Below are 24,719 nucleotides of genomic sequence, written 5' to 3' on the forward strand. Positions count from 1 at the left end.
GGGTGTTTTTGGGAGAAAGAAAGACGACGAGAGGGGGATGTCTTTGAAACGACCTGCTGTCTTAGACACGACTCAGACAAAATGACGTCACTGGAAACCTGATTCAGTGACGTACGAGGCAGCACACGAAATCTCTCCCTCCCTCCCCCCCCCCTCTCTTTCGATGTCTTTCCTACCACAAGTCAAGTATCTCTCGTTGTTGCCTGAAACATGAGTAATGAATGATTTTGCTCAGTGTGGCGATGGAGAACCTTTAACTGCTGTTCTGTTTGGGTTTTTTTGTTGTTGTTGTTGTTGTTGTGTTTGGACCGCATTTTGCTGTACGCTGACGACTCCACGATGTGAATCACCGTTTTGTTTTGTTTTTTTGTGATTTTTTTTTTTTGATAAACGTGTATGTGCACAAATGAAAAATAAGACACTAGAAATTCGAAAAATATGGCACTTTTTTTTCAGCATTATCGGACACTTCTACCCTCCCCCGCCGCTAAAAGAACACGTTAGTAGGAAGAACACAGAAAGAAGAGGAAGAAACAAAACATTCACAAATTCACAGCAGCAACCATGTCCTGTAACTCATGCCCTGATGAACATTACAAAAATATACATTTCTGTACAGCGTTGCATAAGAAAAAAGAACACACTCACTTTTTGTTGTTTCCTTTTTTTTTGAACGGAACAGAGTCCTGTATAGCGGCTGACGAAACCATTCTGCATGTGTTTACAGTGAGAGTTGGTTAAGTTATGGTTCATTACAATTGGCTATGATTCCCCGCGGGGAGAACACACACACACACACACACACACACACACACACGAGCATTAACGCACACAGTGAGTGGTCGCTCCACTCCTGCCCCAGGAATGGTTGATATTCACAGATGAAGTGTTGTAATTCTTAAAACAACCACAACCACTAGGGGGACATGCCAGATGGGAAAACCACATGTCAGCTGTTGAGATCCGGCCCAGTCACGGCACCGCTGATTATCACGCTCGGATCAAATAAACGTAACTTGTAAATGTGTTTTTAATGTCGTTACCTCACAATTACAAGTTACTGCATCAGCCATGTTAAAACTAAGCTTATAAAAACAAAAGAGTTCAAAAATGAGAGAATTTAAGTGATATTCTGGACCCCCTCCCCCCCAAAAAGGTCAATTAGAACACTTCTGGCCATGAACAAGCAATTCATTGATAGACCTCATGTGGTTGAAGTTACGTACTGCATATTTAAGATATAAAAGTACTGTGTAAATCCAAAGCTAACCGTTAGCAAGCTTGTTAGCTTGATCACTAAATGGACAGTTAAAAGTTATATTTGTGTCATAGACTTTTGTCTCCTACTTTCTGCCACCATGGCTCTGTTATGGAGCAGTTTATACTCCACAACACCAACAGAGTGCCACAGGAATTTTTTTTTTTTTTTTTTTGTTAACTAACACAGAAGTTTGCACGTTAGCAAACTAGCATTAGCCATGCTTTCGCTCGACCAAAAGCCAATGGGATTTTTATGTTGGATTTTGGATCATGACAGGAAATTATCATTTCGGCAAAGGCTTCCCTTTTCTTTTTTGTTAGTTTTAGGCATGATGACATTTAACCTCCTCGACTGCCTCTGTAGCCTTGCTAAGTCACTCGTTAGCGACCACCGTATATTAAGACTCACAAAAAGCTTTAAAATTCACAAGTGTGGTATTAAATGATGTATTTCATGCAGTAGAATTCAACCACAGATTGTTTTTCAGACATTTAACCAAAAATCTCATTGACTTTAAGAGGAGAGAAGCGGGTGTCCAACAATGCTAATGTTTTTTTTTACAGATTGTAGTACTCATTGCTTCATGTCAGTAGTGTTTGCTGATGGCTCAGTTTCAACTATTTTTGTGAGATTCACCTTGACTAGCTATAGCAACACTACTAGCCCATCAAGGCTAAAACAAACACTATTTTGCTTTAAATCCGAGTATGGTTCATTCTGATCAGTTTTTGTTTGGAAGATGAAACAGAGAGCTAGCTTAAAGGTTAGATCCAGGTAATTAGCGGTAGCCATGCTAGCGCAGCTCTTCCTTGTGCCAATCTGTGAGTGTTTTTGAAACCTTTAGGGGGCAGTGTTCATCTCTGTGTGTCCCATCTAACATCTCCAAGCACGGGTGACTAAGCAAGTCTCACATGACACTGGGCACACCAATAGAACCTTATGTGAAATGGGTTCAATTAGCTCTCTGGATCGATTAGTTCTGCCTGACAAAGCTGGTGATTGACCTCGCCAAGCTTGTCAACTGAACAGCTTCATTCCATCTGTTTTTTTTTAATGGATATTAACTGAAACTATTCCACCAAATAACTGATGCAAGTCATTAGCCAGTTCTATTAATGCGGTGATTGAGCAAAAAGAGAGAGTGCGAGAGGGAGGCAGGCCAACCACAAGATTTAAAAAGCTGTGGCTTTTGGACAGTTTTATCCCAAAATTTTGCAACCTCATCATTCAAATGACGGGAAAATAAAATGAGACATATTTTCACGGGAAAAAAAATGGTTTAGTTTAGCAAAAGCGCTACCTGCTTAATGAAAATGGAGCATCTGCTTCATTTTTAGATTGTCCCACTTTTATGGCTGCTGAACAAAGCGCGGCAAGGATGGCTACTTTTAGGCCACCTGGATGTTAGCATGGGTTCCCTCAACATAAAATCATATTGGATTTTCACAGTGGATTTTGGAATACAGCCGAAAATAATTTCTGTGGCAAACAAGTTCATGAGATGTGTAATATCTGAACCACATTTATTTTTTTTTAAGCATAAGCGTTAGCAGTACAAGGCTAACGTTATGCTAAGAATGAACTGCACCACGGGTGAATGACTTCACTGTGGCTAGCTTAGCGCTTCTTCTGCTGTCAGTCTGATGGCGTCTGTAGTGTCTCGTACACTTCTTAAGACACGTTAATGCCTCAGAATTGAACGACGTATTTTATTTCATGGAATAAAACGATAATGATAGCTTGCAAGAACCACAGACTTTATTTCATGCATTTGACCACTGACTGTGAGACGAAGGAACCAGATTATCAACAATGCTAACTTTCGTCGACGTTTTAGGACACAATCCTGCGCTTCTCCGTTGGATTTCAGAAAGCTTTGTCTACTCAGACCGTCTTTCAAATACAGTACAATGATGCTTTGAAGGATTTTAGCTGGAGTCTCTCTCTCTTGCTCTCTCTCTCTTTCTCTCAATTGTGGCTTTTTCTACACAGCAGTAAATACATTAGGACATTATTGCAAAGGAGTATTTGTTCCAATAAGGCCAAAATAAATGAAAAACAAAACAAGACATGAGAGATTCCGCCTCTTTAAAGAAAATGACAAGAGTAGTAGTGTAGCTGTTCTTCTGCTAACAACTGCTGATTGTTTTCTGCTGCCAAGAAAAATAGAAAACACTCCTATTCTTAATTTACAGTATAGAAAAACAAAATAGGATCATCATACCTGCTTCTCCTGTGCGCCATTTTTAAAAGCTGTCATCTATTGTTGTGATTTATTTGGTAGAAAGCCTTAAATTTGGGGTCCTTACAGAAACAACCTGTATTTTTTTTTTTTTTTTTTTTTATAGTTTCATACCATGAGCTATTTTCCCAAAGGCAGCACTCCACCCACGCACCAGCAGCAGCACGCCAACAGCTTAGTCATGCTACTTCTCTGAGGTTGTGCACTACTGAGAACTATCTCGGCGGATCATTAAAATGCAGATGGAGACTGGCAATAAATCCCCTCTCAAGTTCATCCTTGCAGCGTTCCTCCTGTACATTAGGCCAATCCCAGGCGCCGTTATTACAGAGAAGCTATTAACATCAGCTGTATTTAACTAACATGATGCCCTTTCATTGGGAAATTACTTGATTGGGTGTGTGGCGGACTTGACCCAAAGGTTGTGTTAGAGCGCGTCTCGCCTGGCGTTTCTATTTCACGCTACGTCACCTCGCCTCGCTCGCTTCTCATTAACACTCCTTCAGAGGAGCCATGAGGCTTCTTCAAGGCAGAGCGTCAGTGTGTATGTGCAGCAAATATACAGCTGAAGGGGAAATGGATGGCGCACACGCCAGAAGAGTGAAGACCATATGGTGCTTGTGTTTGCCTTTTCGCAGCCGTGGTATCCCTCGCTTTAAATCATTCTGTAAAAAATCCAATCTCAAACAACTGACTGAAAAATGGCCAGTTCAATTCAAGTCCACATGGGTTATGTTCATCTGCACCTTAATGGATAATCAATCAGGGCTTTAGAGTTAGAACTCTGTCTCTAAATTTAGCAGTGCATGACCTTAACGCCGTAATGCATGCAGATAATCACCGAGGTCCCATTTGCCTGAAAAACATCTGCCTCGTTGACCTTGCCCCTGTAGGAAGGCGTGTTGTACCCGCGCTCACGGGGCAATGCAATGTTCGTCCTCATGCATAATTTCTACCGCTGCAATACGAGAGAGAGAGAGAGAGAGAGAGAGAGAGAGAGAGAGAGAGAGAGAGAGAGAGAGAGAGAGAGAGAGAGAGCGAGCAAGGGAGGCGAGAAGCCAGCGGAAGGTAGAAACGGCTGGGTCATAGTCGCACGAGAGGACCAAGGAAGCACGATTGGAGTTTAGCTGCTTTTCCTTTTCCACAGTGGATTTCAGAGTTTCGTCTACGCTTTTACATCAATCCAATGAACAAAAACGGCAAAGAACATGTGTTAAGTAAAGTTAAGCATGTTTTTGTGATATGTATGTAACGACTTCTTGACTGAGTTGCAGCAAGAACTTTCTGTATTCACACCGACTGGCTTGACCCCCCCCCCCCCCCCCCCCCCCCAAAATCTCAGTTTGGTTAAATGGCAAATGGTTGTACCTGGCCTCTAACCCAATATCAGCTGGGTCTGCCTGAGGCTTGTGACCATGCACAGAAAGGTTAGAAGCGACACCGTACACCGAGACTGGAACAAGAAGCTTTTCAAAACTTAAAGCAACAGCCCACAATATTTGCCTCCATCTTCAGGCCATGACGGATGTTGCTAAGAAACCCCCCCCCCCCCCCCCCCACAAAATGACTTGTTTCGCTATCACAGTTTGTTCAAATCATTTTGATAAGATTTGGACAGTCTGAGAGCTGCACATTTAAAATTTTCGAGCCACGTTCAAGCTAGGCTAACCAGAAGTAGCATCTGCCATCAGCTAGCTCGCCGCGGTAGTGATTTGTGGGTGTAAAATGATGACTTGATAGTTTTGAGTCATGAGAAATGACTTATTTCACTACCAGAATTTGATCTATTTTGACTGACAACAGTTGGAAAGCGTAGAAGAGCTGCACGTTTTAATTACTTAGCCACATTCAAGTAAGCGGATGGATGACCAAGCGTAGCGAGCTCCGCCGAGGTAATTCTCTGGTGCCTCAGTGAGCATGCTCAGCTAGCCTCCCCCAGCAGTTTGTGAATGTGACGTTTGGCCAGGACTTGAAAGTAAGGGCCGTTCAATGTTACGGCTTTAAGGCTGCGCTGGGGTTTCCGTTGGTAAGACCTTTAAAATGAAATTTAGAATGAAACATTGCCCCCCCCCCCCCCCCCAAAAAATCCTATTCCATGCTTTCTCAGTACGGAACGAGGTCAACGTCAATGTCAAATGAACGTTTCACACCACAAACTATGTTTTCAAACTGCGACCTAAATTGTCAGTTCATGCTGAAAGGTTTGAAAATGAGCAAACAAACTCCAATCAAGCTGGAATAATCCTTTCAAGCTCGCCACACATTCCCTATCAAGATGGTGAGGAGAACAGCCTAGCCTACTTTCCAGTACCACCCCCCCCCCCCCCCCCCCCACAACAGAGTGTGTTCCCACAGTAGCGGCGCTCTGCAGTGGCGCTGTCCTTGGTGCTGAATTCAGCTCTCTCTCTCTCTCTCTCTCTCTCTCTCTCTCTCTCGCTCTCTGCTTCTCGGCAGTCATGGCGCAGCAGCTGGATGAGAAACACATTGAATTTCATCACGCCGAGATGCGGAACTCTCTCTCGTTTGCAAACAAGAGGGGTTCTAGAAGCCCGACACATTTGAATGTTTGAGGATGGGGGTTCTCTTTGAGTCTTGGTAGCATGATATGCATTAGAATTAGCATCTGCCTTTGGGAAAATGCAGATTGTGCTGTTGGAAAAAGTCATAATGTGCTTGGTAGACTACATCTTCATGAATATCATCAAATTTCTCAGCACATTATTGTCTATACACTCAGTAACTACCGCCATAGTCACATCAAAGAACACGGTTATTAGAATATGCTTCACAAGGGGGACCTGTTTTTTCCTGCCAGGAGAAGACAAATAGCTCATTGAGAATCCTCAAGGTCATATATTTAGCTCACTGTATTTTTATCCGCTTCATTTCAAACAGTATTTTAAGACTGTTTCACTCCTAATTGCATAACCATGCAGTGCTTCCCAAGGTCAGGTCCTCAGCAGATTTAGGACGTTTCTCTCTAACCTTCCACGCTCCTCCTGAGACCTTCCTTCCTAAAGGAGGTCACCGCAACAACGTCAACCATCGGGTTTTTGCAGTTGGATTCATCCCCACCAATCCTCGCCGCATCATCTTTATTCACTCTTTTGATAATCATGCACTGTGCTCTGTGGCCAGCTGAGCCTCCGCCGTCAGCCCTGATATGAGGAAGTTAGTTCCTCTACCACCAACCTCTCTTGCTCCCCGTGTCATCCTCGCCATCCTGCGACCCTGACAGAGCATCATGCCAAACAGACACTTGTTACACATCGCTGGAGGTCCTGGGTCTGAGGGAGAGGTTGGACGGGACACACCCACAACAGGCCATCCACAGCGACTTCTGGATATCTGGATTTCTGAACGCATAGATGATGGGGTTGATGACAGAGCAGCAGGTGGCGGGGAGGACCGTGGCGTAGGTGTATATTACGGGGTAGCTAGAGTCAGCAACAATGGAGTACATGGCGAACGGCAGCCAACATGCACCAAAGGCACACAGGATGGCCGACAACGTGGAGACACCTTTGGTGGTGGAGATGGCCACAAACTGGTGCTGCACGGCGATCTGCTGCGCATGGCGGAAGGCTATCTTACAGATCTGCAGGTAGAGCTGCATCATGAGGGCAAAGACCAGTAGGAAGGTGACAGCGAGGGCCACTGCGTTGTTTTTGGTGACGGGCCAACAAATGCTGCATGTGGACTCGTCCTTGAGGCAGTTCCAACCGAGCGCCGGCAGCATACCGAGTGTGAGGCACGCCAACCAGATGAGAACCACCATCACGTAAGTGAAGGTGACTGTTCGCTCGGTGTGGTAGGTCAGAGCGTTGTACAACGATAGGTAACGGTCCACTGTGATGGCGAGGATGTTGAGGACAGATGCCGAGAAGGCGGAGATGAGTATTCCGACCGACAACAGCGTCACAAACTCCACCGAGCTGTCAACCAGATAGGTGAAGACAAAGTTCAATATGAGGCCCAGGCCAGCCAGGAGATCCGCCACTGCCAGGGATCCGATCAAGATGAACATCGGTGCACGTAGCGTCGGCGTGTAGAACAGCACGGCGATCACCAGGGCATTCTCGCAGGAGATGAGTGTCCCAGTCACACAGAGCGCAATATCCCAGGGACTGACTTCCTGGATAGCTACGGCAGTGGTGGCCGGCTGGAGGTCGGGAGTCAGAGTTCGCACGACAGGTTCAGAGGAGGAGTTGGAGGGTTCCTCCGGTAGACTCCAGGAAGTGGAGGAGTCAAAGGGGTCGAGGGGGGAGGAGGAGTTGAGGCTGCTTCCGCTGCCGCTACTCATGACTGCTGCTGCAGCCAGGGAGAGAATCATAGCTGGAGAAGGAGAGAGGGAGAGAGAGAAGGAGGGAAGGGTGGAGAAAAGTAAGAGGAAAGGGAGTCGTTAGCACAGAGATGAAAGTATAGGAGGCAAGGATGAGGTACGGCAGGGAGGAAGGTGGTGTGGAAGAGGAGGAAACAAGGAAGAACGGGGATGAGCAAGCAGGTTTAGAGTGATGTGAGGAGAGCAATAAAATAAAAGCAGTCGGGAAAGAGGGATGAGAGAGGAGAGGGGTGAGTCAAAAGTTACAAAAAGGGCAGAGATGAGTTCAAAAAAAGATGACAAGATGCCAAAAACGTAAATGGGTGAGAGAACAAATGGAGGAAGGAAGTAGCGGGAGAAGTTAGAAGAAGGGGGGGAGAAATGAGGGGTAGTTGGGGTAGGAAGGTGGTAACAGGTTCTGATGGGGGGGGGTGACAGAAACATTTGAATCAATTCCCTTGTCCCCCTTCATTCATTCAAGAAAACAACCACGCACTTGACCTGCACACGCAGCTCCCACGCAACACGCTGGTGAGCACAAACACAACCCTTAAAGTATTCAGTTCCTGCCATTTTGGCTTTAAAAACAGCGTGACCTACACACACACACACACACACACACACACACACACACACACACACACACACACACACAAGTCTGGCGCATCTTACCTAAAAAATGTCCGTCACAGACGAATTTCTTCGCAGCCAAAATCATCATCAAAGTCTATTTTTAGCGCATCTCTAAAAATGGTGCATGACGTCCTGGGGCACGGCGCGGTGGAAGCTGCTGCTATTCACCGGTGGCGTGTATAGGCGCGCGTGCCCAGACACGCGTGCGCGCGTGCGTGCGGTTAGAACCTTGGGATTCTGGTCCAGATCTGCCGCTGCCGCACGCACGCGCGCAGACACCAGAATCTGGCACGGGTCTAATTTTAGCTCCGTCAAGCTGCCAACGCGCGCGCGCGTGCCAAAAGAGCTCCATTCACAAAAAAAAAAAAAAAAAAAAAATCATCCCCTCACACCTCCCACCTCAACACACACGCACCCTTCCTTCACCCCCGCCCTCTTTATTTTCCCCCTCCCTCCTCCTCCTCCGTCCCTTTCATGCTCCGACAATGACTGCTGGCGGCCGGGGAAGGTCAACGGCAGCCCCGCCAGGAGCCCCGCAGCTGTCGGCTCGCCTCCTCCCTCGCGGTAACACGGAGCTCCCGGACACACACTTTTTCACGAGCTGCCACGGGCTCGTGGAGCGCCGGTGCGCTCGCTGTCCGGGCGGCAGTAAATAAAAACCTCCATCACTTTCATTCAGCTGCGGCAGTGCGGTCCCTGAGCCAGCGCGCGCGAGGGAGGCAGGCAGGGAGGGAGGGAGGGAGGGAGGGAGGAGATGAAAGGGAGACCACGCCACAGACAGAGGAAAGAGAAAATTACCAGCTCCGCGTCTTCTTCTCCTTCTCCTTCTTCTTCTTCTTCCCTCCTGCAGTAACACACCTGTCTCGTCTTCCACTCTCGGGGTCTCTAACTCTTCTTTCTCCCCTATTTTCTCCCCAGTCAGCGGCGCGCGCTACAGTCCTCCTCGGTTGGCATGGTTATTAGCCTTCTGTCGGCAGCTCCGTCCTCGCGCTGCACATCCTCGGCCCCTCATTGGACTCGCTTGTCATTCTCCTCCTCTGACGTCAGAAAGTCTCCGCTCCTCCAGCCACCGTCATCGTGGTCGGTGTGTGAATCACGGAGAGGGAGAATGAATTAATAAATTCACCTTCATCAGAAGGACTGAACCGGACCCCCTTTGATTGGCTTCCAGAGTTTCATCACCCTACATTAGATTCATCACACACGCTTCTATTTTTCATTAAGGTTGTACTTTTACCACATTTTTTTATATATATCTACACAATATTGTGTAGTAATAATAATAATGGTGTGTGTGTGTGTGTGTGTGTGTGTGTGTGTGTGTGTGTGTGTGTGTGTGTGTGTGTTCTGGTCCGCAGCCATGGTCCAGCCAGCTATATGGAGGGATCGTGCGTGGTTATGCAATCTCACACTGCATTGCTTACACAAAAATATGTGTGTGTGTGTGTGTGTGTGTGTGTGTGTGTGTGTGTGTGTGTGTGTGTGTGTGTCAGCAGGGCCCATATGTGTCGTCATGTGGCACAAACCATTTCCTGCACTCACTGCATTGCCATACAGCCTTCTTTTATTCAAGGTGTGTATTGGTAGTACAGATACAGCAGCCAGCACGGGCCTGAACTGGTCCGCACGCATGAGTAGCGCTGCCGGGACTTGAGCTGACCTCCATTACTGGGCCTACTTTTGGTAGGCGCATCAATACATCGGCCCTTCAGTGAGGCCAGTTCCAAGTCAAGACCGCGATGAAAAACCCGAATGTCTTTCACCTTGAAAAAAGGGATTCTTTGGAGGTTCTCGGGTGGGTTCCCTTCCACCACGAGGGCGTCAGGTTTGGTCCCCCGTTGCCTTCGGCTCGGTTGGGGGTTATGCCTCTTCGCGGTAGAACTGGGCTGACCAGAACCATGATGTTTCTAGGATATCCGTCGCATTCTCGTGAATGCGATTTGTAGGGAACGCCTTCAGATTTGGCAGACTGGAACTCGGTGGCTGAACTGAGAAGGTTTTGGTTCAAGGAGTACTGGTCCTACTCAGCGAGGCCTCAGGTATTTTTTTCTAATTTGGCACTAATGAGACTCGATTAATTTTGTCCATATTTCTGCTCATTCCATGAAACCTTACAGACCAAACTGAGCAGTGCCTCCAGAAATCGTGGGTTAGGAAGTGATGGCAGAACTTTTTGAGGCTGTGGGAAACTTAAGATGTTGCCTCACCTGGGCAAAAACGACAACAACAAAAACCCAAACAAGATGGGAGGAGATTGGATGGGAGTTGGTGGGCAGCGAAGGAAATGCAAAGGTCTATGGAAGAAGTCTGAATTGGTCTTTCAAAGATGTAGCGCGTAACACCCATGTCAAGACAACTGATGCGTGGAAGTACGAGGGCACTGGCAGTTCCCTCATTTGAAATTATTCCCACGTGCGAAGGGAGTGGGAACGTCAATGACCCCTTCTGTATGTGCGTTTGGCGTCTGTAGTTTTGTGTAATGTGTGGACTGCAGCCCCAGTAAGGCTGATTAGCATGTAGCAAGAGGCAACCTGGCTGCTTTTGCTAACTTCTTCATGTCATTCTCAGAGTTAGAAAGCTCATTTTCTGCACGTTAGCTTGTTCCTGTCTTGGTTTAGCAAACACACTGTTTGATATTCTCAACAAAAGAAGAGCTCTGCAAATAAAAGGAACTTGGTAAGACTTCTCAGGTAAAACCGCTGCCCCTTCCCTTTACACCACCCCCCCCCCCCCCCCCCCCAAGAAATGTCACCGGAGCAGTGGTTGGTGTTGCCGATGTGAGTCTCCTCCTCCCTTATGTGAAGTCACACTCGTGTTACTCCCCCGACTCCCTCCTCAGCTCCAGCTCAATGACATCACCACACCTTTAGGTCAGGAAACTCCCGAGCCGGCTCACGCTCTCGCCGTGTCTCATCTATCTCTGTTCAACCCACCAGCCAAAGAATAAATGGATGAATAGAACAGCGAGGCAGCTTTTGGTTTGTCGTGAAGAAAAACACACACACACACACACACACACACACACACACAGAGTCCTACTCTTGTCGTCTTTCTCTTGCGGATGGCCGTATGTATGAATCATCCCACATGATTAGAATACAGATGAAATGTGTGCACGCGCGTTTTCATTGACGACTTCATTCATCTTTCCAGCAAAGCACCATGGGTAATTGAGAACTGTTACATCAGCTTGCTGTTTTGGTATGCTTTGTAGCAGAAGGCTGGCCTCCCTCCCTCCTTCTCCTTCATCTCACTCAATTTCTACTACTACTACTCTCTCTCTCTCTCTCTCACTCACACACACACACACACACACACACACTTTGGTTTCTTATGTATAGTGATGACAAAGCATGCTAAAGTGTGTTACATCACGGACGTATTTCCAACACATGGTTGTGTTCCTTTCCTCCTCCAGCTCTTGTCTCCTCCAGCGTGAAAGTCAAAGGAGGATGAACAAGCAGGAGTTGCATAACTCAGACTATATAGGGCAGTGGCGCATGCCGATCCATGCTAGCATGCAGCCAGGACGTGAAAACACACCCCTCGCTCAGGAAAAAAGTGTTCGGAAGAAGAAAACTTTATGGGATTGCTGTTTTGAAAAAAAAACTGCTGGAGTATACGGTGTAAAATACACACACACACACACACACACATCAGCTAACGTCTCAGTAGGGAAAGTGGATGACTAATGCTACTCCCACCCCTCCTCTCTCTACACACACACACACACACCTACACAACCGCAATGATCAACCACTGGGTTTCCCTTGAGTGCGATTCTTAAAGGATCCACCTCGTGATGACACGGCTCCATCTCCTGCTAAGTATTCGCTTTGATCGATCTATCAAAGTACTTAGTAAAAGTAATGCGCTGTACGAAACACGTGATCATGTGACAGGAACAAGATGTTGGGGCAACTGCAGCCGTTTTCCTTGTGGAATAAACAAGTGGGTTTTTTTTTTTTTGTGAAACATAAAGACGTTGGCAGCCATTTTTTGTTATTTTTCTCACCACAAAACCAAGTGTTTAGATATCAGACATCAGAACGTTAGCAGGCGTTTTTCTCGTGTAAAATACTGGTGTTTTTGGTGAGGCGTTGGCACGTTAACGGTTGTTTTTCAGGCGTTAAAACCAAGTTGCTGTGAGAAACGCTTTAACAGGTTTGTTTGACCCGACATTCGCGATGGTTTTTTTGCACTATGTGTTTTTTCGGGGCGTCAAAAGTGTTTTTTTTTAAGCGTGGTGTTGCGCTGTTTGGAGCCATTTTCTGGTGGCTTTTTTTGTGCGATGTTTGTGACACATTCTGTTGTTTTGTTTTGTTGGGACAAAAGAGTTTTTAGAAAGATGCCAGGACATTTTCAAAACATTTTTCTGTCTGTTTAGTGAAACTTGCAGGCCTTTTTACTGGGGGGGGGGAAAACGGGTGATTCAGCAAGACGCCAGTACATTGGAAGTATTTTTTGCTGGCAACAAATCTGAACCATCATGACAGGACATTGCTACAAATGTGGCCCTTTTTCTGGTGACAAATCCAAGTGTTTTTCGTTGGACTTGGGGGCGTTCGAAGGCATTTGTATTCATTCTTCTCCAGAACACTCACCAAGTGTTTTTTGGGCCAAAAATCTAACCAGGCCTGAACCTCAGCATCAGCAATGGTCAAGACTATCTGGAAATAGCCTCATCTACATGAGATCATGTGGCGGCCTGATCTCAGATCTGCCTGTACAGAAATATTGTCCATTGTTTGAGAAACATTGTGTAGATGTTTGGACTATTTTGCCAAAACTCAAAATATCTAAATATCACCAGAGTCTTGAACAAAATAGGTGGTTTACAACTTTGTAGTGTATAACGAAGTAAAAGTGCTGCATCACTTAATTAGTTGTACTCCGATATGAAACCGTGACACACTTTGACGCAGGCTATGACTTGCCCTCCACATTTTCTCTTGTTTCACCAGAATGACTGATTTTAAGTGCTGTGCTTGAGCTTGAATCACGCACTGAATCACCGCCAGCGCTGGAGTCTCTCTCCCAATCAGACGACCGCATTCATTATTCAGCACTGCTGTGGGATTAAGAGGAGGACTCCGACTTCTCTGGCCCACTGGTTCTCGCCAGCACTGTCAGGATGTGTGATTCGGTAGTTAGCGATGACTCTGGGGAGCCATAACTCTGCTTTGAGTAAAGGTCTGAGGGAAAGGTCAAGAGGGAGAGGGAGGCAGAACAAACTGATGGGCAAAAGAGAGCCTTTGATTGATGGAAATGTGTGATGTCTCTCCTCACCGTCAAAGCCAAGTTGGAGTCGTTAGCGTGCAGCACGACACTCAGACGATTGTCTTGTCGTGATATATCCAAGCGTTCCATCTGGGCTGGAATATCTAAATGAAGACGGCTTGATTGCGAGTGCAGACCTCTGTCGCACTTGTTGCATCAGAGGGCCTTGAACATGGTGATGATGTTGCCTTCAACGCAATGAGATGACCAGGAATGATTCAGGGAGGAACTGACTTGGAGAGAAAAAGGACCAAGTTCAGTGTGACAGTTGTGGTGTCTGTCCATCCATCCCTTCCCTACACACAGTATTTGGACACTACATCTCAGTTATTATCCTCCACTTTGAGTCCGCGGTAGCCTGGATGAAGGCCAGGGGCCACAAGTCCAGATGTTCTCCAAGTGTCGTAGCTCTTGTCTGGGCAGCTCTGTCACCAGATGGCCTCTCAACTTTGGACTGGTCAGGATTTTCCTCATCATTGTCAGAGTGCAGTGGGGAACCTCATCGGTCTACCCTCATCCAGTTCTCTTCATTTACACAAGACAAGTTCTCAAGACGTTTTGTCCTCCAATGATTGTACCACCATGTGCTCGCATATTTACCTGATTAATTAATCAGTCAGCAGAATTTTTGCGTTTCCTGTAAATGTTGTCTTGTCCAACATTTCCAAACCAAGACAGGGTTTTCTTTCTTTTTTTTTAAATTCTTTGCAAACCCAGAGAGGCCTTGGAGAGAAAAAAAACAAATTTTTGGTTAAAACTGGAAAGTACTTTTGCAAGTTCCCATTATTGTTTTGTACGATCTTACAAAAGATTCCATGAATGGCGTTTGTGAGAGCTTCCAAAGCTTTTCATGGAGTGTGTAGCAGGAAAAACAAAACAACAAAAAAAGAAAGTGATTGATCTTAGAGAGCTGCACGGTGGTGCAGTGGTCAGCACTGTCGCCTCACAGCAAGAAGGTTCCGGGTTCGAGTCCCAGCTTGGGCACGGGATCTTTCTGGGTGAGTCTGCATGTTCTCCCTGTGCCTGCTGGGTTCTCTCTGGTACTCCAGCTTCCTCCACAGTCCAAAGACATCAAGAGGGACCAGGTTAATCCAGAATCTAAATTGACCGTAGGCGTGGCTGGGAGAGCCAATGGTTGTCTGTCTCTATGTGTTGGCCCTGCCATGGACTGGTGACCCGTCCAGGGGGAACCCCGCCTCTCACCCGTAGCCTCTGGGATAGGCTCCACCCCCCCCCCGCGACCCTTAATAGGAATAAGCGGAAGACAATGGATGGATGGATTTTCGCGAGATTTTGCAAAATCTCACAAATAATATGTGGGATCTTGCAAGAGATTGGCAGGATTCCATAAGGCGTTCCGTAGATCTTCCAAATCTTTTCATGAAATAAGTGGCAGGAAAAAAAATACAGACATGTAAAATACTGTATTTTTATGGGATTTCACAAGTTTTTCAAGAAAAAGGCTTGTAGGATCTCGCAAATGTTTTGCAGGACCTCATAAAAGAACTTTTTTTTTTTTCAACCTTCAATTTTTCTTGCCCACTTCTTTCCCTGTGTGATAACCTAACTTGATGTTGTGAATCGCATACGTGTCACAGACGAGGGCAAGAACAAAGACGAGATCGCTCTTGACATTAAGTGATATTTGTTTAATTAAAGAGAACGTCAACGAGGAAATAGGTGTGAACAAACCTGGTGCCGTGTTTCATTGCACCACCCTCCTTTTGCAGAGGGAATTAAGGGTGTGAAGTCAGGAAAAGGTCAGTGAGCTGAAACTAAAGGCACTCGCGGCAAAAGCCCAGTGACATACTCTATGCATATCTCTCACACACACACACACACACACACACACACGCATGTCTTCTTTCCTTGAGGTATTGCTGTTCCAGTTAACTTCTGTTGAGACTTGTACCGAGACGTGTGTGTTTAAGGGCATGTGTGAGTGTGTGTGCCCCCATTGCAAGCAAAGTGTCCAAAGGAATGAGCTGCAGTGGTGTTTTGTCACCAGCGAGGAACCCTACTGTGTGTGTGTGTGTGTGTGTGTGTGTGTGTGTGTGTGTGTCTTTCCCCTCCCTGCACAAAAAGAGAGACAGAGGTATAGGTATAAGGCTGCCTTACTGAAAGCTGCTATAAGGACGGAAACAGACTAGAAGACAAATAAAGAAAGGATGAGGTGTGCATCATACAGTAATACCTCTCTGGATAGACAATAATACCAACAAATAAAAGGGAGAACCCTTCAGCGCCCGCAGGGAGATCTGTGTCATGAATGAAACTGCCAGGGAAAACAATAAGTAGAGGAGGCAAACACACAAAGTGAACAGGATGTAGTTTTTTCAGGTTTTCCCAGCTCCCATCGGCTCCTAACTTTAATAATAACTTGGATTGTGTAGCACCTTTCAAGAAACCCAAAGGCACTTTACTGGGCAAGAACATAGACTGGTGCATGGACTGCAGGTCATAGGTCTTAGAACATTAAATCCTACCTTAAGTCAATTTTGAGTTGCCTAAAATTACACTATATCACAGTTACTATCTGTTTGGCTATAAGAGGCGTTTAACAAGCCGTAAATGCAGCGTAACGATAATAAGAAGAACATCTTCAGGAGTTTTCTGGTCGAAAGAATGATGGACTACCCGTTTTACATTTCAGCTCCTAAAACAAGACGAAACTTGACAGTAAAAAAAATGACTTCAATCTGAGTCATTCTAAAATGAATTTCAGTCAAAGTTGTACGACAATTAAAGCCAGCTGCCTGCATAAAGACATGTTAAAGCTCACCACATAGATGTTATGGTCTATTTCTTCAATGTAAAATACACAGGAATAGTCACGGCTTTCTTTGGCTAAGACTAAAATGCCGGGACTTCTAGTTAACTGAACTACATATAATAAATATAACTGGGAAAATCTGAGCATATGGATGAAGCAAGCTAAAGACAAACTTAAACTACCATTATCATATAAGTGCTGTACTTCATTTATCTCAAATCAAAGTGTTAAAGGATTACTGAGCATAACGCTGAATAAAGAAGACGTAGATGACACTGGACGATGAGCTTGAGAGTTTATTAATTGATATTTTTGGTGTCTATGGGCATTGTTAGCTTTGAGCTAACATTCCAAGCCAGCATTTTCTGCATTCAGGATATAAAAAGAAGCAATGCTCGAGGGGTGAAGGTTTTCAGAGTATTTGAAAAACAAAATACACTTTATTGTTGATGTATCGTTTTAAGCAGACATGAGGTAATACTAGAAGTAATTTGACTCCTTTCCATAAAACAGCACAACAAACCATGTAGAAAGACATTATAGCAGTGTGGGAACTGTAGGTGTGTATATACCAACTATATATATTTAGCTAAAAATGAACTACTACCATTATTGTATCTGTTGTACTTCGTTTATCTCAAATCAAAGTGTTTGAGGATTACTGAGCATATAGCTGAGTAAAGAGGATGTGGATTATGCCAGACAATGAGCTTGAGAGTTAGTGAAACTACATTTTTGGTGTCTACGGGCACTGTTAGCTTCGAGCTAACGGTCAAACCTAGCATTTTCTACATTCAGGAGTCAAAAAGACATGATGCTGAAGGGGAAAATGCTTTCGGAACACTTGAAATTCAGAATACACTTTTTGGGTGATATATGGCTTTAAGCAGACATGAGGTAACACTAACAGTAATTTGACTTCTTTCCGCAAAAAAAACCCCCAAAAACACAGCACACTACATTAAAGGACAGTACGAGCGGGACTGTGTAGTAAATTCTGTGTTTGTCACTACGAGCGGCAACGTTCACATTGTCCTGATGTATTCGACCCGTTATAAATACGATGATTTTCGCAGCTTTAATTGTTGATGTTTTTAACTATGGATTTGAATTCCAAAGATGGAAGAAAACAGCGATGGGAAGTGTATGTGAGTGTAAGCGGGAAAAGTGATGAAAGCCGACAGGCCATTGTCACTGTGAGCAGCTGTGGGTGAAGACCCCACTGTGTCACATCACCGCTGTGTGAGACAAACATGCGCATACACCTGTCAGTCCACATTACTGTTAACATGGACGACTGGAAAGCCACGTCGGGTTGTCAGATAAAAATAGCAGTCTCTTCTTATTCATAGAATGAACAGCTTTGATGCTGATCGAAGTGGGCAGCTTTCTACTTGTCGAGTGGATGCACGTGTGTGTGTTTTAATTCTTGAAAATCAAATTCAGCTGGCATAAATGCATAAATGTGTGTCACTTGGAAATGTGTAACCTGACTAAGACCTGTTCTGACTGGCATGCGATGGGTCACACAATCACAAACCTGCAGGCAACACACGCGATCAGGATGTCGATCGCATATTAATACGCCCGACACACTTGAATTCCGTTGTATTTTTTTTTTTAATCCCATGTTGGTAGAACATTGACAGAAATACTCACTTCATAATCTCGTTCATTCTCTTTGAACCACTTTATAGAAACAGCCATAATTCACATTTCCTCCTCTGGAGGAGAGCGTCATCGTGTAAAAACCAAGTTAATTTTCTGTTGCCACCAGGTGACGCTATGACCAATCTGCCCTGACTCTCACACGTTCTTACTGGCTCCATCACTCCACCGTAATTGCTGAAAAATCAGCCCGTATTTTTCTTTCAAAAGACAACAAAATGTACGTTTGTTAAAAAAAACACCAGTTCAAGTAAATGACATGCTTTTAAAACCACACGCTACTGGGCTCTTAACTCTTCACCTCCAGCCTCTATCAGTATTGACCACAGCTATTTCCTTTCAATCAATTGATTTTTCTCCTCATTGTCAATCAATTCACCCAGCATGTGAACACACGGCAGCTGCAATTTATAGTCATTGATCGTTAAAGGTCATTGAGTTGTTTCCATACGCGTCTGTGGAGGAAACCCAGCAAAAGGACTGACAACTGCTCGCGATGAGGAACGAACCGTCACGGCAACAGCATGGGAGTCATGCGTACCTGTTGAACTTGTAACTTCTCCAGTCGTACAATTCTATCTTTAGCATTCTGAACTTGTTTAAGTGCACAATAACTAAATAAGAGTCACTTTAAAATTGGCCGTTTAGTGGAGTCAATATAGGTTTGTCAGCTGCGGTGATTGATCTCGGTGTGTCCCACATGGTCTGAAATCTATACATAAGTGGATGAGCATATCTACTGGAAATCGTTTACCCCCTATTAAAGTCCACTTCTGTCCATTTTAATATCTCTCAGTCCATCGCCTCGTCATCTTGCTATCAATGTATTTGTGGGAAAAAAAATCATATTAATTTCACAATGAATTTCTACAGTGAATAAAAGATACTAGAAAATGACCACTGATGTTCAAATGTATTCATTCAAAGGACAACTAATGTATTTTGTGTGTATAATGTGTTTTCATACTTGTAGTAACTGTCTCTTTTGAGGTAGACTGCACCTGCTAACATTCCTGCTAATGATGCTCAGCTGGACACAAAGAGAACATGTCAAACAAAAAAGCTTCAGCCAGAACCAGCACTAAATGCAAACCTGAAGCAAAGAAGCTGACAAAACAAGCTAACGGAATAAGCTAACGTACACTCCCAGCAACGAGGAGCTTCTTGATTTGATATCTTTCTGAGAGGAATATACACTCTTTTTAAGCATTAAAGTAATTTAACAGGCCAAAGCTACTGTTATGTGACATGAACTACACCCATCTTCTCACGACTAGCTTTGCAATCCTTCTGTGTTCAGCATGACGATGTCACATGATTTCACAACAACCTCTGTAGTCATGTCTTAGCATCGGCCAAGTTTAAGACACAAAAAGCTAAGAAATTCAATTAGGATTTACTGACGGGTGGCACGGTGGTGCTGCGGTCCTCACTGTCGCCTCACACCAAGAAGGTTCTGGGTTCGAGCCTCGGCTGCAGCACAGGGTCTTTCTGGGTGAGTCTCCATGTTCTCCCTGTCCTGCGTGGGTTCTCTCTCGTACTCCAGCTTCCTCCACAGTCCAAAGACATCAAGAGGGGACCAGGTTAATCCAGACTCTAAATTGACCGTAGGCGTGGCTGGGAGAGCCAATGGTTGTCTGTCTATATGTGTTGGCCCTGCCATGGACTGGTGACCCGTCCAGGGTGAACCCCGCTGGGATAGGCTCCACCCCCCTGTGACCCTTAACAGGATAAGAGGTAGAAAATGGATGGATGGATTTACTGACACTTAGAACACTAATGAAAGCATTAAAATGTATCAAGCTAGTCATGAGCACAGATGTTCATTCAGGCATGTAATTGAAAAAACATGCAAACCATTGAATATGGGAAATGTTACTAAATGCACACTTCTCTCCAGGTTCTAGGACTCATTCCTGTGCTGCTAGCAGCGTGTGAGAAATGATGCTATGTCAAAAAACAGTACACCAAAGAGTAAAATGTTGAAGTGCTGTTACTGTGTACTGCTGAGTTCACCTCAGGCACCGCTCCGTATGTGTGTTTGTGCTAGTGTGTGTTAGCATCTTTGTGGGAGGGTGTGATCTCACATAGGTTTGCTGGTCTCTGTCACATAAGCCTTAGTGCACCTACACACAGACCCACACCGTTATGTTTGTGAGGATATTTATTGATCCAGCTAATCCACCTCTGACCACAACCCCCAAACCAGTTCTTAACCCTCCAACTCCTCAAAGGTGCCTCAGAAACAAAGACCTGTCCCCTACATTGACTCGAATCAGTCCTCACAAAGGTAGATACACGTGTAAAAACCCTGCACCACTTCCAATATGAAACAGTTGTTGCTTGCGTAACACGCCAGCTGTTCCTGCAGTGCAAGCTGTAAATGAGCTATCGGTGTTTTAATTATCAACTTTCTTGCTCTACTAATTGGTGTTTCAAATGTGGACGTACAAGCATGCAAACACCTACATGAGCCGGTTACATAACACAGATGCATCAGTCATAGAGTACACCTACTGCTGTACTGTTTGCTCTCAAAACTGTACAATATTTTTTCATATTATTTATTTGCCTCTGAATCATATTATGTTTATTCAAAGTGAGAAATGCCTCCAAGGGAACCTGATATCTGCCATCTGTCACAAATCAACATGTGGAGAGGTCATACTTGTGATGTTCAGTCCCAGTGATTCAGTCTGTCGATGAAATCAAGCCGTCTTTTCTCATTGTTGTGATTTTCGACCTCCGCAATTGAGTAGCGTATCATAAATAAATGCTGCATTCGTGGCCATCATGCTTTTCCAAAAGCATTTGGACATCATTACGCCCCTCACTGGCATTCATATGCGGCCATCGCAGCCCACGCGCTTCTCTACAATATTTTGGCACCTGGCTGAAAGGACTGGCTCCCAATCATTCACAACAGCATTATTAACATGCAGTTTTGATAATGGTTGAGCAGACCCGGCGCTGTCAGTGTCTGTAGCCCCTTTTCAACCTCTAGAACTTTGTCCAGTTATTAGGAACCTTTAGAAGACCAACTTTTTTATATACTAGTCTTAATTAAGTGTTAGGAATGTAATTTTACACCCCACCAAGTCCCACTGTGTGAGGGAGTGCTTTCTGAGGTCTCAGGAGCAGCTCTGGGGGCGTGGGTCATTCCTGGCTCTGTAGGCTACTTGCCATGTTTTTATTTCTACTGACATTATTTCCTGAGACTTCATGTATGTCATAGAGCAGAAAAGATTCCTTAGGCCCATTGTTGTCTGCAGTTGAACCACTGTCTAAAGACACCCTGCCACCAATCCATCGGTTGTATAGTTCTTGTTACGTATCATAGAATAACAGTAAACTCCAATGTGGTGAGTACTGAATGAGTAAGAAAAGCTTTACAGAATAAGACTCACCCCCACAGTTCTTGGCGCTTCAGAAAGCACTTCTTCCAAAGGTGGGATTTTCTAAGGGTACAATAATGCTCCTGGAAGTATATTTAGACCCCAGTTCCTGCCGAGTACATGAAGTTGATTCCTAAAGAGGCTTCCAACTCCCAGAGAAGTCCACAAACTGATTGTGTTCATAGTTTGCAGGGATACATTAAGGAGCAGAACAAGAAGAAAGCTTACGCGCAATGGACCAATGGCATGGCACAGGCCCTACGGTACAAATGATGTGTGGTTGGAATTAGAAACAGCCGCCATCAACAGGGAAGTGTCGTGCCTTTTCAGATGTCACCAGAGTAATTTTGATAAATGCTTGCAGGTCTTTAGACCACGGTAGAATCTAGGCAACAGTAGGCCACAGGAACCTTTTTAGTTGCGGGACAAATAGTTTTGTTGTCTAGGTTTAGGGGATGTGAGAATCCATTCTTAACTATGACACACAGTGGAAAAGACTGACAGAAGTTTCCTTGCGCAAGTACTTCAACCGCCTCAGAGATGAGATTATACCCTCATTCGTTGACTGTATTCCCTAAAGTCAGGCAAGACTTTCCATTTACTCAAAGTGTATCGCACGTCAATGGTAAAGTAGATCTCGCTTCTGTTTATACCTGTAAGCCGTGAAGCAATACTGGCAAGTTACTGAATTTTTGATTTTTTTGCCTCAATTTTCATTTTTAATGTTACAATTTGTGAATTACTTAAAATTACTATCAAATGTGCAATAAGCAATAAGTAAAATGCCTCAGTATGACTTTCCCTGCAGTGCGGTAGTCTGTGCTGTAATCGTCCAGAAGCTGGTTGGCTCAACACTGACTCATCTGATTAATTTGCTGTTTAGATAAATGTCAGTCTGGGGTTAGCAGCCAAAAAACAAAAAACAAAACCCTGTCACATTTTCACAAAACAGGAAGGAGGCACGGTATGTACAGTAAAACTGAGATCAAACAGAGAGATGTATTATTTATTGGGTCCTCTGTTTTCATTCAGATCATTTGACACTGCGCTGTTGTGAAGCGGTGATGTTCTTTTGTAGGATGAATTGTTAAAGAGGAGAGCTGGCAAATGTTGATGCATGCATGAGTTAACAGTACCCATGAGAGACGGGAGAGGCCCAAATTGCTGTGAACCCAAAGGTTTTGAGCGAGTGAAGTGGTCATTTTCTGCAAACACAATGGAGCCATCTGGAAAAATAGGCTGTTAAATAGCACTTAAACTCACTGCATGAGTGAGCTACATGCTGCTAGCGCTACTCTGCTCTGTGTGTAAAAAGACTGCGAGTGAACACATGAGATTAAAAATAAAAGAAATTTATTACTGAGACTGAGTAAATCCAAAGCACAAATGTTGAGGCACAGTAAAAAGCCAGGTTAAAAAGTTATGTCTTTCGGTGATATTTCATCCATAAATTACCGTTAACTTATCAAGTACTTGCCATGAGAGGTCTTACTAGTAAAAGTACACAAAATGGCCATTTAAAATATGAGATAATCCAGCACAGTCCAAGTCTTCATGATCCAGTCGTACGCTGAATGCTCAACAATGCACTTTGATTGAACTCAGAATGGTTCTGGTTCTATGGTTCTACGTGACTGAGCGTTAGCTAGACTGCTGCTGCATGCTGTGCAACGTGACCTACGGGTACACAAACAAGAGTTTTGCAGGAGCAAAGCCTAGAAACAATGCAACAAACTTTCTGTTTCAGGCTGACAGAACTGCTCTGAGCTTAGCAATTTCCCTCCGGCGCTAAAATGACACTTGACATTTCTAATCTGAGCTTAGAATCAAGATCAGGATCTGTGATAAACTCAAGGACCGGGTCTACGGCATGAAGGGCGAATCACAGAAGGTGCACCGGCAATTCATATGATCTGTCTAGTCTTGATTCAACTTGATGTTGGAAGTCTTAGCACCATATGGAGCTTAAGTCATCTTACTTGCTTACTTTCCAACTAAGCTTGACCCTCGCTTGTTAGGCCATTGACAAGAACCTCCAGACTTTCATCATTTTCTTTCCTCAGACTAATTTTCAGGTTCTGGTGACCTTTTTTTTGTACCTGCAGGTAATTTTATTGAACCCTTGACTGTGTTTCTGTTGCTGTTAGGGTTTTTAAATGGCAGGGTCCTAATTTTAGACCAAACTTTCTCATTCCGTCTTAGGAACTGGCCATGGCAAAGTTCTAAAATCGCCTGAAGATCCAGAAATGTATAGTTGGGTGTCATCTGCATATAAACCGCACTGCCAGTATTTGTTGTTCTTGCTCAAATACATTCTAGAGATATTACAGATTTATGGAAAAATTGGGGCTTCTGAGGTGCCAACAGGTCCTTGGTCACAAGATGTCTCCAACGTTCTCCACGATGACGTTCAAAATCCATGAAATCAAATAACGAGGAGCGAACAGAATTTCAGGAAGTAAGGACAGAAAAAATTATGTAGAAGTAGGTTTTGTTTTTTGTCTTTCATAAATTCATCGTGTGTTCTTTTAAACCGACTTATGGACCTTTTTTTCTTTCTTTCTGTCCTCACAAACATCGGTCAAATCGTGAGCCTTTAACTGAAATTCTACCGACTAGCTAGTGTAACCGCATCGAGCAGCGCCGCGGTGCGATGCAGCGTCGCCGCTCCACGACTGCATGAGTCGATTTCTCAGTTGCAGTGACGGACAGGTAGTGATGGCGGGGGCGTGGTTTGGCTTTTTTGGTGAAGTCCCATCGCCTCATTAGCCCTCTGTGTTTGCTCTCTGTGCATTCAGCCTGCTTGTAAAAGCTGACAGGATGTGTTGCTGTGCTCTTTCAGGTTACCACCTGTTCACTCATTCAGTCTTGTGTTCTCATGGAAACCAATATGGTGAAGAGCCGGGCCAATCAACAAACAATGTCCTCTTTGTTTTTCCCCACTTGTGTGTATGTGTGCGTGTTTGTCTCTGCCGGTGGATGAACACTCTCGCTTCCCTCCTCTTCTTTTTTGATGCCGTTGATGTTATTGACATCACTTCTCTGTCGCACACCTGATTCTTTTTCTTCTCTTTCCTCTTCACCTTAAGTATTCAGTGGGAGCTGTTGATGTGCCGACTGTGGTGCAGCGTGGTTCTTCAAAGCAG

General features: G+C 44.6%; 1 protein-coding gene across 2 annotated transcripts; it reads right to left on the reverse strand.

The window, feature by feature from the left end:
- Positions 1–5,850: 5,850 nt before the first annotated feature.
- Positions 5,851–9,478, reverse strand: gpr185b (G protein-coupled receptor 185 b). Of its 2 annotated transcripts, none has more exons than XM_086197161.1 (2): positions 9,256–9,478; positions 5,851–7,838 (listed from the first exon to the last, which is right to left on the reverse strand). In XM_086197161.1, the coding sequence occupies exon 2, from the start codon at positions 7,834–7,836 to the stop codon at positions 6,766–6,768; it is 1,071 nt and encodes a 356-aa protein (XP_086053287.1). In that variant the 5' UTR covers positions 7,837–7,838; positions 9,256–9,478; the 3' UTR covers positions 5,851–6,765. The 2 variants fall into 2 exon arrangements, with proteins under 2 accessions (XP_086053287.1, XP_086053286.1); XM_086197160.1 differs by lacking the exon at positions 9,256–9,478 and adding an exon at positions 8,497–8,619.
- Positions 9,479–24,719: the final 15,241 nt, after the last annotated feature.

The sequence above is a fragment of the Aulostomus chinensis genome, chromosome 24 (assembly GCF_037954235.1).
Source record: "Aulostomus chinensis isolate RoL2024-O1b breed Wild chromosome 24, RoL_Achi_v1.0, whole genome shotgun sequence".
Taxonomy (NCBI): Eukaryota; Metazoa; Chordata; class Actinopteri; order Syngnathiformes; family Aulostomidae; genus Aulostomus; species Aulostomus chinensis.